Below are 18347 nucleotides of genomic sequence, written 5' to 3' on the forward strand. Positions count from 1 at the left end.
CGTTGGCAAGCATGTACAGACATCTCCACACGCTTGCTGCTTGCTATTTGTCACAAGTTGTAATCCTAGGTCACAAGCGTGTGGCGCAGGTGGCAGGAAATACAATGGGGCTGATTCTCTTGTGCACAATCTCTGAACTAAACTAAATTAGCAGGTCTAAATCTAGTGCTATCCTTTTCCGCAAGCAACATTATGAAAAGGATAGCAATAGATTTAGACGTGCCATTTTAGTTTAGTTTAGAGATTGTGTACAACGGAATTAGCCACAATGTTAGGCTTGCTGCCAAGAAGTTAACATATCTTGCAGCTAATCGGATCGAACGACAAGCGCTCCCAAGCGTTGGCAAGCAAACACAAACACCCGTCCACACGCTTGCCAGTGCTTGTTGTTTGCTGTAACTTGTCGCAAGCATGTGGAGTTATCATAAGTTATTAGGCCTAGACCACACGAGTAGTTATCCATGAGTTATCCTTATTGCTCGTGTGCCTAGACTCCAGAGCCGTAAAGCCAGTTCAGTTCAAAGAGATATACTCTAAGGTTCAGTTGAAAAAAAAACAAATGTCAACAAAAATGAAATATGTCAAAGAATAATAAACATTTATCGATTTGTTTTGATAAAAGGATCATTTTGATTGACCTCAATAATTATTGTCCTTAAATTGCAAATTCTGATTAAAATGTCTTCTTTGATGCAGAAATGTAACGATGACAATATTCCTTTGGCTGACGATGATCCTCAAGTGATTATAACAGACGACGTGGATAACAACCGTTTGGACCATGGTCGATCCATGGATTCACTCCCAAGTTCGTACACCGGGGGTTCATCAAGCCCAGGGTTGAATGGACCACCTAGTTTTGAGCCAGATTCTGGAATAGACGAACAGGAAGAGAAGGCACGGTTAATATCACAAGTTCTGGAACTCCAGAATACATTGGATGGTAAAAACCTTTCTTCTTTTGTTCATTTATTATTTATATTATTACAGCAATGTGTAGTGTACAGTAATGTTCTTAATTGAAATATTTAATTGTTCCGTATCAGTACCCATCAGTACCCATATTATAAATGTGAAAGTGTGTTTGTTTGTTGGTTTATTGGTTTGTCAAGAAAATCACGTCGCAACAGAGCAACGGATCAACGTGATATTTTGCATGGGTATAGTTAAAGACCTAGAGAGTGACATAGGCTACTTTTTATTCCGGGAAATCAAAGAGTTCCCACGGAATTTAAAAAAATCTAAATCCACGCGTACGAAGTCGCGGGCATCAGCTAGTAAGTAAATATTTTCGTTCTTAAACTAAAATACTGAAAAACTACAGGGAAAGTGTGAAAAAATTGTGTAAATGCGTCATATTAGTGTTTACTCAGGTTTACTGTTTAGTTTTTTGTTTATATATTACTAGCTGATGCCCGCGACTTCGTCCGCGTGGAATTAGGTTTTTAAAAATCCCTTGGGAACTCTTTAATTTTCCGGGATAAAAAGTAGCCTATGTCACTCTCCAGGTCTTTATCTATACCCTTGCAAAAAATCACATCAATCCGTTGCACCGTTACGTCGTGATTGAAGGACAAACCAACACACTTTCGCATTTATAATAAGGGTACCTACTGATTATAAAAATTTAGGTCTGATTTATTTTACCTAGTGTGTGGCCTATGGCTATTGTAATCTATACTTGTGTACTGTCAATACATTAATAAGTAGTGGCTAGGTTGTGCCCGTACCCTGTTCAGGTGCAACCCAGCCACTTAGAATTAGAATTATTAGAAATTATTCTCAATTTACAGATCTGTCTCAAAGGGTTGATTCAGTGAAAGAAGAAAATCTGAAACTACGCTCAGAAAACCAGGTGCTAGGTCAATACATAGAGAATTTGATGTCTGCCTCATCAGTATTCCAATCCACCACTGCCAACATGCATAAGAAGTAAAAGACTTGTTAGTGCACCAGGGTTTGAAACTTATAATTAGGGAAACTAATGAGGAAAATGCTTTAAATTAATAAAAAACTATAAAGCACTTTGTGTGTGGCTTCTTGGTGTATTTTGGCTGTACACACAAATTAATTTAATTTAATTTTAATTTGTATTATACATCCATACTAATATTATAAATGTGAAAGTGTGTCTGTCTGTCTGTCTGCTAGCTTTTCACGGCTTAACCGATTATGACGAAATTTGGTACAGAGGTAGCTTGCAACCCGGGGAAAGGACATAGGCTACTTTTTATCCTGGAAAATTTAAGAGTTCCCACAGGATTTTTAAAAACCTAAATCTACGCGTACGAAGTCGCTGGCATCAGCTAGTTTACAATAAAGAGAAAAAGAGAGTAAAAGTGAACAGAAAAGCACTTATCTCTGAGAAATCTCTACCAGTGATAGTTTGGTAATTTATTAAGGCTGTAATACAATCCACATGTCTATAAATATCCTGTAGTAAAAAAAAACTCTTTTATGATAGCTTTATTCTTTTTACTATCTAGTGTTTATTTTTGTAATTTTTTAATCATGTTCTTTAAACTCTAGCTTGTAATGGCTAAACTTACAATCAGTAAAGAAAATATTCTAAATTTTTTTTGTCATGATATTCAAAATAAGCAATTTCCTTTTTAAGTAGATCCCAAAATATATATTGTAATTTTTATTTTTATAAGTTGACACCCACTGCCCCACTAGCCGAGCTGTACAGTGTACAATGTGGGCAATACCAAAAAAAAATGTGTGTTGTGTAATGTTTGAGTTTTTGAGTTTTGTTTTTTTAAAGCAGGTGTAACAATTTACAAATTAATGTAATTTTTAATTTAAATAGGATGATTATTATTATTGGTATTAACACAACTTAAGCAATTATTAAAGTTTTTCTTAAGTATTTAACTATAGGTTTTTTGTGTGATCATACTTTTTAAATGCATTAAAAAGAGGCTATTGCAATATTAAAATAACTTATTGTAATAAGCATTTTTGTCAAACTTTTTCACCTGTCTACGTTCCATACACAATTTATTTTTTCAATTTTCCCTCACAGCTTTTACTACAAATATATCCCAAGAATAAGCTAAGCTGATTCATAGATCCATGGTACCAACTAAGATTCAGTTGGTACCATAGATCTAAAGTTACTAAAGATGCTCTTTCTATTGAAATAAATCTCAATTTGTATGTAATGATATCATACTATTGTACACTAAAATAGCTTTTAAATATAACAATTAACTCTATATTGCAATATTTTTATTTTAGAACCCAGGGAAAGGAAATTAGCGCCTATACCTTTCTATGCTTAACTTGATACTTCTTGATATTTTTTTAGACTAAAATAATTTCCAAAAGTATTCTGAGATATTATAGAACAGGAAATAGGGAATAATCAATTCCTTACTATAACAAAGTCACACTTATTTAGTCATGGATCATGACCGCAACACGAGTGTGACTCAATACTGTACATGATAAAAAATTGGAGACGAGGTGTATGACACCATGACGCCACGATGATACTGTGTGGACCGTCAAGCTAGAAAAACCTAGATTACCTAAGCGACTGAGTACCTATATAAAAACTGCAGTCATGCAACCGACAGACATCGGTCGCGTGGATACTTCGTGACTAAAACGTGACGTAGTAATGCACGGTGTTGGCGTGCTATGGAATTTCCCATTAATAAAGGTATAGGTAGTGGGTATAGCGTATTAGTAGTAAGTACCTACTTATGTAATGATTATTAGGGTTCCGTACCCGAAGGGTGCTAACGGGACCCTCTTAATAAGCATGTGCTGTCCGTCCGTTCGCCTGTCAGTGGGCTGTATCTCGTAAACCGTAGAGAGTATAATTTTTCTGGCACCTGGTAATGGCACCATCGCATGGTAGGTAGGTAGGTACCTACCTATGTAGATAAATTACAAATAAGCAGTTAGAGGTAATTAAATTTCAGGAGCTCTGTGTGGGCTCAGAAGTAAGAATACATAATACCTAAGTACAGGTGCCTAGGTACAGGTGAGCGGAGAAACTAGAAAGTTCATATTTAAAAAATTTACCGTGACACTTTTTCAAATTAATATACTTAATAGGTAGGTACCTATCTTTATAATTGTTGTATTTTTATTTTGCCTCAAAGTATTTTCCTCATGAATTATAATTTATAATCGATCACATTATTTTCCGGGAAATTGTGACACTTTTTCCTGAAAACACCTATGCGCTGTCCCTTTCTGACACATGATGAATCAAAAGCGTTTTTCTTTGTCTAAAAAAATCTTAGTCGATCCTTGGAAGAAAGAGTGAGTGCACGTATTCACGTTGTCGTTCAAGCGATTTGTTTAAAAAATGCCGAAAAAACTAAAAGTCGTTGTAAAGTCTCTATATTCCCATGAAATTCGTAAAGATGTAAGCCTGGAGAGTCTGAAATCATTAAAACTCGAGGACGCTTGGCCATTTATCAGGGATGAAATCGAAATTGAAATTGGGAGTAGCCAGTTGGTCTGTATCCCGCATATAACCGAAGCAGAACTGTATAAAGTCACGTCTCTATTTGTACCAAATGAAAAACAAACAAATGGTAAAATGTTCACACCGCTTGGCGAACTTAAGAAGAATATAAATAAGGAGAAATCCGACCCGGAATACGTTGACCTGCTGGAACAAGGTGATTTTCTGGACCAAGAATTTAAATTCCCTCATGAAAGCGTAAAGGTAAGTCATACTAAAATCAATTTTAGAAAAAATAAAGCTCTTATTTTCTTTTTCCAAAAATCGATTTTTAGTAATTTCGTATCAACGACCTTGTGTGTCCTGTACGCTGTCCATGACTTTTATGTTTATAGGACAAGAGGTGGCACGATCATGTTCTTTTGTATATTATAGGTACCTATGAATATAGGTATTGTATTTTCAAGCCATGTTAACTTTAAAAATACCTTTAAGAGTAGGTATTATTTTCTTGAATATGTTAAACTTCGTGTTATCGAGATTTAAACAGAATTGTTCAAACATACCTAGGTAGTTATAGTAACATATTTTTATTATTGTTTGTTTACAACAACTACTTTTGTAAATTAACTAGTGTTTTGTTTTTTCCTTAGATATTGGAGTAATAAATCTGATTAATTAGAATACAATTCTTACTAACTATATTATGTATTACAAATTATATAGTTAGTTAATATATTAAAAGAGTAAGTAGTTAGGTAGGTATAAGTCCCGCAAATTGCTAATGCGTGAGGCCGCCATTTTAGTGACGTCATCACTAGACTGAAGTTTCGAGCCGATGGTAAGTAGGTATATTTACTTAAATATTCGTCAAAATGACGTCACTTCGATGTTAATTCGACATGGTTCCGACGTAATAGCAATTTGCGGGACTTATATATCCCAAATAGGTTTGTATTTCAACAACTTGGATACAACATTGAGCCAATTTCATAATCATATTAACATTGTCCTGTGAAGAGTAGGCTATAAGTATCGATCATTAGGATAAGTAGTTACAACCAACATGCATTATCTTTATAGTAAAAAAATCAAGGATTCTTTATTTTTTTCTCACAGATAACATTACAAGATGAAGCAACAAAAAACAAAGTCAGAGTGATCATGGTGAATTTCTCCCAATCGAGTATTCCAAAAGATAAAGATTTAGTGAACAAGATTTACTTGGATGTGAAGAATAATAAAGGTACCTACCTAAACAAAATGATTATTACCTATATACTTATCTATGTAGGTATTGCTTTATCGATGACTGCCAGATAGGTATTTCTAAAAACACTTGAGTCTGAGTTGTCTTTTCCTAAGATTGTTCTCTATCGATCTATCTTAAGTAGGTATATCACAGTAAATTTTGTTTTCAGCCCTGGAAGGCAAGAGATCAGTTTACATGATCACGAGCGTGTTGATGGCAAAAACCATTGAGTTCAGAGTGAACCGTGGAACATCCTCAAGGATCTTCCATCTTGGCAATGCTTCTCCACTTGTCTTTGGTTTGGAAGAATTTCTAATAGGGGACGATGGAAAATTAATTGCAAAGGTAGGTAATTTGACACGTAGGTAGGTACGTAAAATAAATGGAATTTATTTCATTCAGATTAAAACAATTCCGCTTATTTATCGTAACGGATGTGCGTTATACATTTTATCAATAGGTAGGTATAATGAATGTTACGTATGCTTGTACATAATATGGGAATGGCTATTCGTCATTTTATTGTGTTAATCACGTAGTTGTTATTTTATTAGATTTTCACGTTCACAGTTCACACAATTGTTCTTATTTTTAGTATACATATTCGAGAAAGTCCTGGCTGTATGTATGTTAACAAATGGTTACGCAGCATTAGAAACGCAATTTATATGTATATTAGAAACCGATGCAATTAAACTAAATTTACTACGCAACTGAAAATTGAAAGATGAATGAACGAATATAATAATGTCAATGAAGTAGGTGCCTACTTATGTTAATAACTTGAAAATACATAATATTATACCTACTAGGTTCTAATTTTTTGTCATTATTATTTAATGAAAAAGATGCATCAAAGAAAGCTGATGTGAACCCATATTTGGAGATTGTTTAGGTAGGGGCTGTTTTTATTCAATTCTAATTTATACAAAACACCGCAAAATGTAACTATGCTATTTAATATAGCTATAGGTACTTACTTATTTCTAAAAATAAATGGCAATAAATTTTAATGACAATGCATTATTAATCCTAAACAGTAGCTATCACTGCATAGATAGTTAAGATAAAGCCATAATATATTTGAAACCGCTTACGTCCACTCAATCAAACAATTAATTTACTGTAGATAAGACTGCACCAGGTATTGCTAAGTACCAACATACGTACTTTTTCCTTCTGTTCATGTATCCAGATCTACGTATTTATAAATATATTTCATTAAAAATAAAATACACCGAGACTTTTAGAAATAAATATCATCTATCGTAAAAATAATAATGCTATTTATAATTTTGTTTGTAGACAAAGGATCAAAGACACGTCGTCCTAAGAGGACGAGTCTTTGATCCATCAGCCAAGACTGCTACTACCTAGTGTATTTTCATAATATTAGGTATAGGATACTTGAAACTCGCATGCGTTTCGTATTTAACCTTTAGCTACTCAGCTCGATTACTGGCAAAGTGCTGGCAAAGGACCAAGTCTTTCGCTATCAGATTAATTACTGACCGAATAAATATTATGTAGATAGTAATATATCGAACTATTTCATACTTAACTATATTTATAAATCATTGTGTCTAGTAAACACAGTTAAAGCGATAATTTATGAAATGAAAGATTTACCTATTTGTAATTTATTAGTAGGTACATACTTTTTCTACTGTTATGAAGTTCGCGTAGGTAACTAGGTAGGTACCTATAGGGACTCGTAGCTCAGCATACTACGTTATAAAGCTAATTCTAATGACTTAGCTTGCCGATTATCGAAATGGGCCCCCTTCGATCTGGTGGGGTTATTAGATCTGATTGTGATAGGTAGATAAGTTAGATATAAAGATATATGTAGGTAAGTTTATAAACATAATGCATGTCGAAACGCTCAGATTAACAATAGGTTATTATTGATTGTGTATTGTACTTATTAGTATTTGAAATACGAAGGTGTTTAAAGATAATAACTTTATGATGTATATAATGTATGTACTTACCTACTTATTTCATTCAAGTGGTCATACATAATTTGTGAATAATGCTGCTTTTCACAATAAGGAAGGTAAAATATCCTTGAATGAATTGATGAGCAAAAACTTAATTCTGAGTACCTACCTAATTTGCTGTAAGTTTTTTAGACGAAAGATACAACAATATACTTACTATCAAAGTTTCAGAATTTAAAAATAAACCAATAGGTATATTAAATAAGAAAGGATTTTCAGAAATTCCACCCCAACGAAGCTGGATGATAAGACGGATACCTATCTCATGAAATAATCACAACCACATAGGTAGTATATCATGTTTTATTGAGTAATCTGTAGACAAGGAAAACAACAAAAGTAGTTATTATGTGCGACGCAGAAACTAAAGGGGTGTGTCTTCATAAATATTTCATTTTTATCTTATCAGAATGTAGGTCCATAATGTATGCTTTGACGTAACTAACTAGGTACTGCGATTCATGCGACACATTGACTACTACATAAATTATTATGTAAATGTTATGAAATAAAATATATTATAATGATAGAGGTCAAGGTTTATATAGCGCAAGTGTGTATCGGTTATTTATAAAAATATTACCTACTTAATATTATTATAAATCTAAAAAAATATATACGAACAAAACATAACTACGCAGTAGTGGGCATTAGGTACCTACATAATATATACCTAATTAAAAACATGCTTTTTGGTAAATTAATAAATCATTATTTGATATTCTATTTAGATAGATATAAATAATTGTGCCATATCGTTGTAATTATGAAATGTTTGATTACTGATTATGCTGAAATTCCTGTTTCTCAGATAGTATTATAGATCGTATCGTCGAGGTTCATAAGTGATAAATAAAACTAAAGTAGGTTTTAATAATATTTCCATTAAAGGTCCTCAGTTATTATTATATTAGCTGATTTTCTTTTACATAATATTTTTAATTACCTACATAAATTGTAGGTAATTTAAAATAATCGGTTTGGGCTTCTAGAGCACTTAAGATAGCTTTCGAATATATTTTCACGTGAACATAGCTGAGGGTAAAAACTTTATTTATTTGGGAAATAATCAAACTAAAAACTTTTCCTTTAATTTATCCATTGCTGGGTCCGTAACGTTCATTCAAAGGTAAGAAAGGTATAGAAATAATCCGAACGTCTCAGAAATTATTATTTAAATGTAATTCTAACCTAATGAGCTAAGCAATAAGCTTCAATAGCTCAACAGGTAGAGTGGACTGAAAACCGAAAGGTCGACGGTTCAAACCTCGCCCGTTGCACAATTGTCGTACCTACTCCTAACACAAGCTTGACGCTTAGTTGGAGAGGAAAGGGGAATATTAGTCATTTAACACGGCTAATATTCTTTTTTTTTAAAAAAAAAAGAAGAGTGCTAACTAATGCCTACAATAATTATTCCAACTTCAATCACGAGAATGGAGAACCCCTCGTTTATATTTCTATTGCTTGCACAAGAGTACGGAAACCGTTCAAGAAACATAAACACGCTTCAAGCCATATAACTGTTGTTTAGTTACAATCTCATTTTGGCTAATTCTACTACATACACCATCTATAATACAACACACATATAATATCTAAACTAAGTTAAACTGGCAGGCATTTTAGTGCATCCTTTTCATATTGCTTCCTGCGGAATAGGATAGCACTAGATTTAGATTTTAGACCATTTAGACCTATGTTTACGGTGTCTTGCCTTCTCTTTCTTGAAAAAGAAAAATGGAACCCGTATAAAATCAGTGAACACAGTCTTCGTGACTGCATAACTGCTATCTGGTATATATATGTCCCATATTTTATCAAATATGGATGGATATATGAAAATCTTCATCACAATAATAAGATGAAAAGTCGGAAATCTTATAAAATGGCATTAAACTCACTTTGTGACAGGGTACCTGTTTTGTCCCACATTTTCTTGAAAACTTATGTAAATATTAATATAAAATATTTTATGAAAAAAATTGCTAATTTTAAGAAAAAAGGAAAATCCTGTAAAAAAACTTTGACTATACCTGAGTCCTGAAGTGTCCCACATTTTCTACAAAAATCTTTTAAAATAAAGCGAAAATTGAATTATACTACTTACATCTTATACTTACCTAATTAATTTAAACCTACCTTGTAACCCCTATTCAATGTTTATTAATAACGGGATTAATATAATAGTAGGAACTAGCGGATGCCCGCGACTTCGTCCGCGTGGATTTAGTTTTTAAAAATCCCGTAGGAACTCTTTGTTTTTCCGGGATAAAAAGTAGCATCGGTCGGTTGAACGGTTGAGCCGTGAAAAGCTAGCAGACAGACAGACACACTTTCGCATTTATAATATTAGTATGGATAGTATAATAAGTATATTTTAAAGTCAACTCACCTACGCCATACCTAGGTATATCTAAAATTCTAAACCCACAAAAACATCAGTTGTCGCCTATCGGGAGATCGACAACATTGACATTCATAACCTACAACCTACCTACATGACATAGAAACCTTGTTTTTAATCAACCTGTTACTTGTTTTCAGGAACCAGTGGCAATCAAATCTAAGTTCATGCATTGGCAGAAATTGCATTCCTCAGATCATCTCTACATCCCTGAGAATCAAGAAACTGCTTGCGCACAGTAGAGAGTTCATCTTCACGTTTATTGTTAGTGTATAGAAGCCATGGGACATTTAGATGGTTCATTTCGTAAGCGATTCGTTATTTGAAAGCTTATTTAGTAGGTAATAAAAACTGTGCACGCATATCCACTTGTATTATAAAGGCGCGTACACACAAGCAACTAAACAAGTCAAAAGGAAGACGAATGCGACCGCGATGCGTAAAGTAGGGCAGTTTCATGCGTTGTTATTGCTGGCTTCGAATGCTCTCCGTACATTTCTCTACATCCCTGAGAATCACAAAACTGCTTGCGCCCAGTAGAGAGTTCATCTTCAGGTTAATCGTTAGTGTAGAAGCAATGGGACCTTTACATGGTTCATTTCGTAAGGGATTCGTTATTTGAAAGCTTATTTTAGTAATAAAAAAATTGTGCACGCATATCCACATGTATTATAAAGGCAGGCACACACGAGCTACTACACAAGTCTAAAGGATGACTGAGGTATAGTACGCGGCAGAAAGTAATGTACATCAACTTCAGAAGGAGATAGCAGATTTGTAGAGCATGTCATTGGACTTACAAAACGTGATATAGGTATGAGTGACAGAGAAAACGCTCTACGAAGCCGAAATGTAATTTTAAAGGCCGATGTACCTACATTGTACATTGCTTTCTGCCGCGTACTGTACAGTGCTACCACTTTTATAAGTCGCATCAGCAATATTTATTTGCGCAGAAAAGCCCAACCTACGAATAAAACCGAATGTACATTGTAAAATAAAGATGGGCGTTATTGGCTATTTACGGCAACGGTTAATCAACAGTTACTTAGTTTCAATACCAATATTGTTAACCGTTGCCGAATATCGGTATCAGAGTTGTGTTTCAACTAATTTAATATGCGCAACGCGCAGCGGTTTCCGTAGTAGTAACTAAGCTAGCTGCCGTATCAATACCGTCTGTATAGCTAGCGCGCGCATATTCACTAAAATAAAACCAATTTTACTTTCATGAATATCGTGAAGTAATCACAGCCTTAAGTTCATTGCAGTAAAGTTTAATTTGATCATTGACATAGGTCAAACTATAGTGGACGCCTGCACGAATAGTTTGCCACAGTCCAGTTAACCAAAAACATTTCATAAAGATTGATAAACCAAAGAGGACCTTATCTCTATTACTCTAAGGCTAACTGTATTTAGAATGATAGATCAAAGTGTAATGGACAAGTACTTGTACAGTTAAGCCTTAGCGTAATAGAGATAAGGTCGGCTTTGGTTTACCAAGTTCTTAGTTACTAAGCCGGTAGCCAATAACCGCTCCTTCTCAGCTTTCGGTGAAAGAAAGAAAGAGAAGGCATAATTATTGCGTTACTAGTTACCCAAAAACCAAACAATGCATTGTCGGTTGCCAGTTGGCAGTGTTGCGTTGTCAGGTGGTTCGTCATAGATGATAACTGAAAACCGTTGCTAGCTACGACAATAACGCTATGGTACGCTATAGGCACGGCAGCGGTTTTCAGTTAAGTTAAGCTATAGCGGACACATGTCTATTGTAAAATGTACACCAATGAAATGCGATGATATTGACGTTAAGATTTTAAGCACAACGACAGACAGATGTATGGCTAGCGGAGGGTTAGCAGGGTCCTGTTGGCAGCCTTCGTCTATGAAGTCCTGAAATTGTTGCGAAGACCAAAAGTTGCTCATGTGTGCGCGGCCTAAAGTATGTACCTAGTACAATGTACACGCAGGCTACGGAATTTTGTTCGGCCTACCAATAAATTCAATTTAGCCAACTAGGTATTAATTAATTGATCAGCGTGTATGTATGTACTTAAACAGTTTAAATTGTACACATGACAGTTACTAGACGCAAACAACAGTTGTGTCATTAAACTGTGTGATTAATTAAAGGTCGCGGCGTAAATGTAACGGGATCATGGTCGAGTCGGCAAGTGGTCGTTTTAATACCTCGCTATTCTTGACTTATCCCGTTGAGTAGGTAACTAGAAGGATCTACCTAACTACTTAATATTAGAAAAAAATGATTTGCTGATAAATCTTGTCTGTTTTTATGTATTTTTAATACATACAAAAAGTTCAATGTGCTAACCATTACATGAAATTATTGTTTTTTTTACACAAAATATTATAGAGGGAGAGCCAGCGCGTGCCAGATCTTCGTTATTGTATAAAACCTGAAAGTTTCTCTGCGTATTGTCCCCAACTCTGGGAAAAACGTTTGTTTCGATCATGGTGGCATTGGGAGATGACAGGTAATAAAGGTGTAAAAAATCTTACGTCAAAGTATAAAGTCTATTTTTTTTTCTTCAGAATAGTACCTAGGTATTAGAAGTCACGTCATGCATTGCCTTCCAAACAAACTTTCCTCCCAGTGTTGGGAACAACACGCAGAGAATTTTTCAGCTTTTATAAAATAACGAAGGTGCACGCGCTGGCTCTTAGTCCAATTATTGTAAAGACAAAGTTGTGACGAAGAGGTTATAGGACCAGTAATAAAATTTCGCCATTCTCAATATCGGTTCCATGGTGTAATGGTTAGCACTCTGGACTTTGAATCCAGCGATCCGAGTTCAAATCTCGGTGGAACCTGACTTTTTTATTTCTTTTTAATTTATTCCTTACATTGCACAGTATTTTTTTATTATTATTAAAGAATTTTACAAAATTTTATATTTAATCTTATCAATGTATTTTATTTTTTACATTAAGTAGATAATCATGTACCTATCGGTTTTTTTAATCACAGATTTTGAAATGAAATGATATCCAATTAAATTTGAATCATTTAATTAAGGCTATTAGGTTCTAAATGGCATAGCCATGACGCAATTAATTTAAAAAATTGACAATTATAAATTTTAGGCTTACATGATTAACTGATTGAGATGATGAACTCACATCACAAATAGCTTTTTAGAATTTATTTATTTTTTGTGATGACTAGCACAATATTTAAACTCTAAGTCTAGAGCACTTGTCCGACCGCCGACGACTAGGGAGAAACGAGTTGACGAGCATCGAAAAGCGAGTGTGAAGTTGGGATAATTTTGTCGCAGAACTATGAGCGAGTGTGTGAGATTGACGGCCGATTACTCTCACCGATCGTCAAGACATATAATATTATTATGTAGTACCCGACAGGTCGAGATGGTAATCGGGGTGCGCCCCGCACACCCACACAGCCCGTGTTAACCTGGTGCGGGACAGCGCGGGTGCCGTGCGGGTGTATGGGGTGTCCCCACGCCTCATACCCCGATTGCCATATCGACCTGTCGTGTACTAACATCACATGTGGCATTTAATTCCTGTGCATACTACGCGAATTTTTTGTCAGGCAAGAGTGTCGCTGTGTGATTTTTTTTCTTTGATAGCTCGTGTCGCTGCGACAAACTAGTGGTGAGAGAGAGATAGAAAGTTCTTGCCGATACGATTAATAGTTGATTGCTGAACAGCAATCAACTATTAATAGATATGTATTTATCTTTTAAATTGAACTGAATCATAAGTACATCGATTGTACGTTTCGTGCGCGAGTCGATTGCTAGTCGCTTCCTTGGCGGTGGGACAAATGCCTAAAGCAATATTATTATGTACTACCCTATCAGTGGATAGAAGTTATCATAGTGCTCTCTCTGTTATATCATCGCATACAAATAATAGAGGCAAAAATCTCAGAGGGTGCTAACCATTTTGAAGCACCAACCAATGACAAACGAAACTGTGTTTTTTAATTGAATTTCGAATGTTTTTTGAAAACATTTTCGAATTAAATTTCGAATGTTTATTAAAAACATGTTTGGGATTGGTTGGTGCCTCAAAATGGTTAACGCCGCCCACTGAGATTTTTACTCTATCATTTGTATGAGTTTACGTCACAGAGAGAGCGCTATACTAACTCTTTTCTGCGGATAGGGTATAATGATAATGATAACAATAGACCGTTAAAAAATAATTGGAAATGATTGAAAATAAACAATTTACTTACATTCCAAAGAGCAGCTAAATGCATATTTTATAATGTAAGCCAGATCCTGTGATTTTGGGTTATTTATTACACCAATTATTTCAATAACTAATTTACTAAAGTATTATTGCTAAGTGATACAAATGTGATTATCTTTAAGTACTTACTTATAATTGTTTTACTAAAGTTATGTGTGATTTGCGTTAAACATTGTGACTTAATGTTTTAGATAAGTATAATAAATAAAGTATGTAAAAATTAAAAGTAGTTTTCAATTCCAGACCTGAGAGAAATCTCATTCATCATCATCAACCCATTGCCGGCTCACTACTGAGCACGGGTCTCCTTTCAAAATAAGAATGGTTTGACCATAGTCAATGACGCTCCTTTTAATCACATACTATCGACCCGCCCCAGCTTCACATTCACACGGGTAGCTTATTACAATTTTCGTAGAGATCTTTTTTTTTTTTTTTAATTTTTTTATTCAAGTAATCTTTTACAAGTGCTTTCGAATCATCAACTAGTTTAATTTACCACTGGTTTGGAGTGCCCTTTTACCTTTTGGTTGCTCTTTTTTCTCTCGCTCTCATTTCTTATTCAGAAATAATGTAGCTTTCTACTGGTGAAAGAATTTTCAAAATCAGTTCAGTAGTTCCAGAGATTACCCCCTACCAACAAACTTAATTTCTTTATAATATTAGTTTAGATAAAATAGAAGACTTCAGACTCAGAAGACTATCTCATAGATAGTAGATTTCGCCTACTGAGGAGTAGAATATTAATAAGTGGGCTGTCTTCAAATTGAAGCATGCCGCACGCACGTGAATCAAATCACTACAAGAGCCTCAATAGCTCAATGGTTAAGGATCGGACTTAATTCTGAAAGGTCGCCGGTTCAAACCCCACCCGTTGCACTATTGTCGTACCCACTCCTAGCCTTGTGCTAGCTTTTCGCTTAGTTGGAGGGGAAAGGGGAATATTAGTCATAATTAACAAGGCTAATATTCTTTAAAAATAATCAAGACACCTCAGTATATAGCTCTCATCTAGGTACTTAAGTATGTAAATAAATGAAACTACATGTTACATGTAATTATGGTTTTATTGCTGAGATAAAATTTGAATGGCCAAAATTTTAACAGGCTAGGTATCAATACTGTAAACAAAAATATGAAAAGTGACACATTTCTCCACTTAGTACTTCTTGATAGTTTTTCTGATAAGCGCCATCCTCTGTTTATGCGACTCTGTGACTGCGGCGCGTTTGTATGGCCGTAACTCGTCGTTGCCGAAACCTGGTATCCACATATTCCATTGCCTTTCTGAAATAGGATAATTTTTCACTATAAGCAAAAAGTTTAATTTGAACTGATTTTCACGATTCTTTTTTTATACAAAAGTTATACTATCATGTTGATGCCATGTAAGTTTGGTGCAGATTTGATGAACAGTTTCGGAAATAGAGGACGGAACTCCTCAACGGGCAACAGCAAAAGAATCGCGATCAGTATAAAAGCTTGGTAAAAAGTAGAATCTTAATCATAATACATAGCATATAGCATACAATCCATTTTCATTTCTTCCCTATTACTTAGTAACAGGTTTTTTAAAAATGTGTGTTCGCTTTTTGTCCTCAGACTTGAGATCAGAGACCTTTTACAGCTGACATGGCTTGTTTTTTTTACCTTGCTCTGTTGGGTGAGTAGTAACAGGTTTGATTCTGGAAAAAAATTTGGTGCGCCCCTAAATTTCTTAATGCAATTCAATACGGGTTTCATTAGTATTCAGAACATTTCAGGAAGAATCACTACCAGGGAGTTTCCACGGGATTTTTAAAAACCTAAATCCACGCGTACAAATTCGCGGGCATCAGCTAGTCATTAATAAAATAAAGGATGTACGTTTCATAGTGCTAAGTAATATTAGTATTCATATAGCAAAACCATTTAGACCTCTCATTTTAGTTTAGACTTTTGGGATCTTTTACAACAGAATTAACCAAATTGTGTAGGTCTGTTCCCAAAATGGACTATACTGAACATTTTTCTGTCTGTAATGGTGGTTTTTAGGGTTCCGTACCTCAAAAGGAAAAACGGAACCCTTATAGGATCACTTAGTTGTCTGTCTGTCTGTCTGTCAAGAAACCTACAGGGTACTTCCCGTTGACCTAGAATCATGAAATTTGGCAGGTAGGTAGGGCTTTTATCAGACATTAGGGGAAAAATAGGTCAACCGTGAATTTGTGGTTACATCACAAGAAAAAAAAAATGTGTTTCGAACAAATTGCTATTTTCGACATTTAAGGTAAGATTGCTATATGAAGTGGGGTATTATATGAAAGGGCTTTACCTGTACATTCTAAAACAGATTTTTATACATAATAGTTTTTGATTTATCGTACAAAATGTCGATAAAATATGATTGTAGTACGGAACCCTCAGTGGGCGAGTCTGACTCGCACTTGGCCGGTTTTTATTTTTTTCCACAATCTAAAAGCTTAGAAGTATATTGGACGCTCACCTAAATATATCTGTACATCTCTAAGCTCCACATTGGAAGCATGTCTGTGCTTGGCGAGTGTGCACGCAGCACTCAGGGTGGTGTCAATGAAATCGTCTGCCAATTGAAGGAGGGTCTCTTCCACTTCTTCATCCAACTGCACTGTGGGATCTACTTCCCTTACAAGTTCCTGTAGTCGAGGTCTTGTGAGATACTGGAAATAATAAATACATTTGAGGACCTGATAAGCAAAATAATGTACTTACACTTCTTATCAAAATACATTTTTTATTTAACCTTGATGCTTTTGGCAGAGAGATACACTGATATTTAATTTGTACAATATAATATTGCATGCCTTAGTATATAAGGTATTTGGCTGTACCCTCACAATATGACTAAGAACCATCTGTAAGCCCAAATAAGCAATAAATAATTTGATTGACTGATTGACCGAATACAAATCTGAACTCATTTCTAACTACTACTTTAGATACAATATAATTTAAAATTTTGACCATCAGTAACATCAGTCACAGAACTGTTTTTTTCCGGGTAAAACAGTAGCCTATGTCACTCTCCATATCTTAAACTTTACTCATGCAAAAAATCACGTCGATCCGTTGCTCCGTGATTGCAGGACCAACCAATAAACCAACAAACAAACACACTTTCGCATTTATAATATGGGTAGTGATTTGAAAAACACTGATCAAAAAACTGAAAACAAGGAAATGGCAGCAAAAGCGTAATTTACCTGTGAGGCCTGATCTCCGCCTCCTTGATTGACTTTGGAGCCGACCTGTGGCTGGGTGCCCATCGGACTGTGCTGAGAAGGCGATCCTTGTAACGACGCTGACTGGATTTGAGGACTTTGGTGAGGATTGTTAACGTACTGAATGCCTTGGTTGTTTAGCGATCCGAGAGTGGGCATATTGGGAGCTTGGCCTAGAGAACTATTTGACATATCAACATAAACGCGGGTTGTTTTACTGCCTTTCTTGTGAGACAATAATAATTGAGATTTGTTTGTTTTACACAGTAGACAATCCACACACTCTTGGAGTTAGATCATCCGAGACCAAAAGACAGAACTGCTAATAGTTTTTAGGAAAATTTCATTGTTTTCAATCAATCTGAGGAACAAAGTGTTTTTGATTTCAATTTTCAACTTTCTTTCTTTTCAGTTTTCACTTTTTAGACAAAAAAGCCATCAAAGTCAAAAAGAAGTAAATATTGCATTTGACATAGAGTAAAACTTACACAGAGTAGTAAAAAAAGATATTACGGTGGTAACGGGTAACTTTAGAAACGTGACAAACATGAGTATGCAACAGTTAACTGAAAATCATCAATCAACCCATTACCGAGCCTATCAGAGTGAGAAGAGACCATAGTCTGCCACGCTGGCCCAATGCTGATTAGCAGACGTCACACACCTTTGAGGCATGCAAGTTTCCTGACCATGTTTTCCTTCACCGTTAAAGCAAGTGATATTTAATTGTTTAAAAGTTGCCCGAAAAGAAGGCGGATGTCTTAACGTG

At 35.0% G+C, this 18347-nt stretch overlaps 3 protein-coding genes and 1 non-coding gene across 4 annotated transcripts; 3 read left to right on the forward strand and 1 right to left on the reverse strand.

Moving 5' to 3' along the window:
- The first annotated feature begins 565 nt into the window (after positions 1–565).
- On the forward strand, positions 566–3221 carry LOC117992399 (short coiled-coil protein homolog). Its single transcript, XM_034980089.2, has 2 exons — positions 566–943; positions 1794–3221. Exons 1-2 carry the CDS (start codon positions 679–681, stop codon positions 1934–1936), a joined length of 408 nt encoding a protein of 135 aa, XP_034835980.1. The 5' UTR covers positions 566–678; the 3' UTR covers positions 1937–3221.
- Positions 3222–4240: 1019 nt separating this feature from the next.
- Positions 4241–10431, forward strand: LOC117992391 (uncharacterized). The gene is made up of 4 exons (XM_034980079.2): positions 4241–4693; positions 5549–5675; positions 5851–6026; positions 10232–10431. Exons 1-4 carry the CDS (start codon positions 4328–4330, stop codon positions 10331–10333), a joined length of 771 nt encoding a protein of 256 aa, XP_034835970.1. The 5' UTR covers positions 4241–4327; the 3' UTR covers positions 10334–10431.
- A 2423-nt stretch (positions 10432–12854) lies between these two features.
- On the forward strand, positions 12855–12926 carry TRNAQ-UUG (transfer RNA glutamine (anticodon UUG)). Its single transcript has one exon. It is a non-coding gene; the product is annotated as a tRNA-Gln (tRNA).
- A 2468-nt stretch (positions 12927–15394) lies between these two features.
- On the reverse strand, positions 15395–17962 carry Taf12 (TATA-box binding protein associated factor 12). Its single transcript, XM_034980083.2, has 3 exons — positions 17561–17962; positions 16825–17017; positions 15395–15626 (listed from the first exon to the last, which is right to left on the reverse strand). The coding sequence occupies exons 1-3, from the start codon at positions 17768–17770 to the stop codon at positions 15499–15501; spliced, it is 531 nt and encodes a 176-aa protein (XP_034835974.1). The 5' UTR covers positions 17771–17962; the 3' UTR covers positions 15395–15498.
- Between the last annotated feature and the right edge of the window lie 385 nt (positions 17963–18347).

Source organism: Maniola hyperantus, chromosome 21 (assembly GCF_902806685.2).
Source record: "Maniola hyperantus chromosome 21, iAphHyp1.2, whole genome shotgun sequence".
Lineage (NCBI taxonomy): Eukaryota > Metazoa > Arthropoda > Insecta > Lepidoptera > Nymphalidae > Maniola > Maniola hyperantus.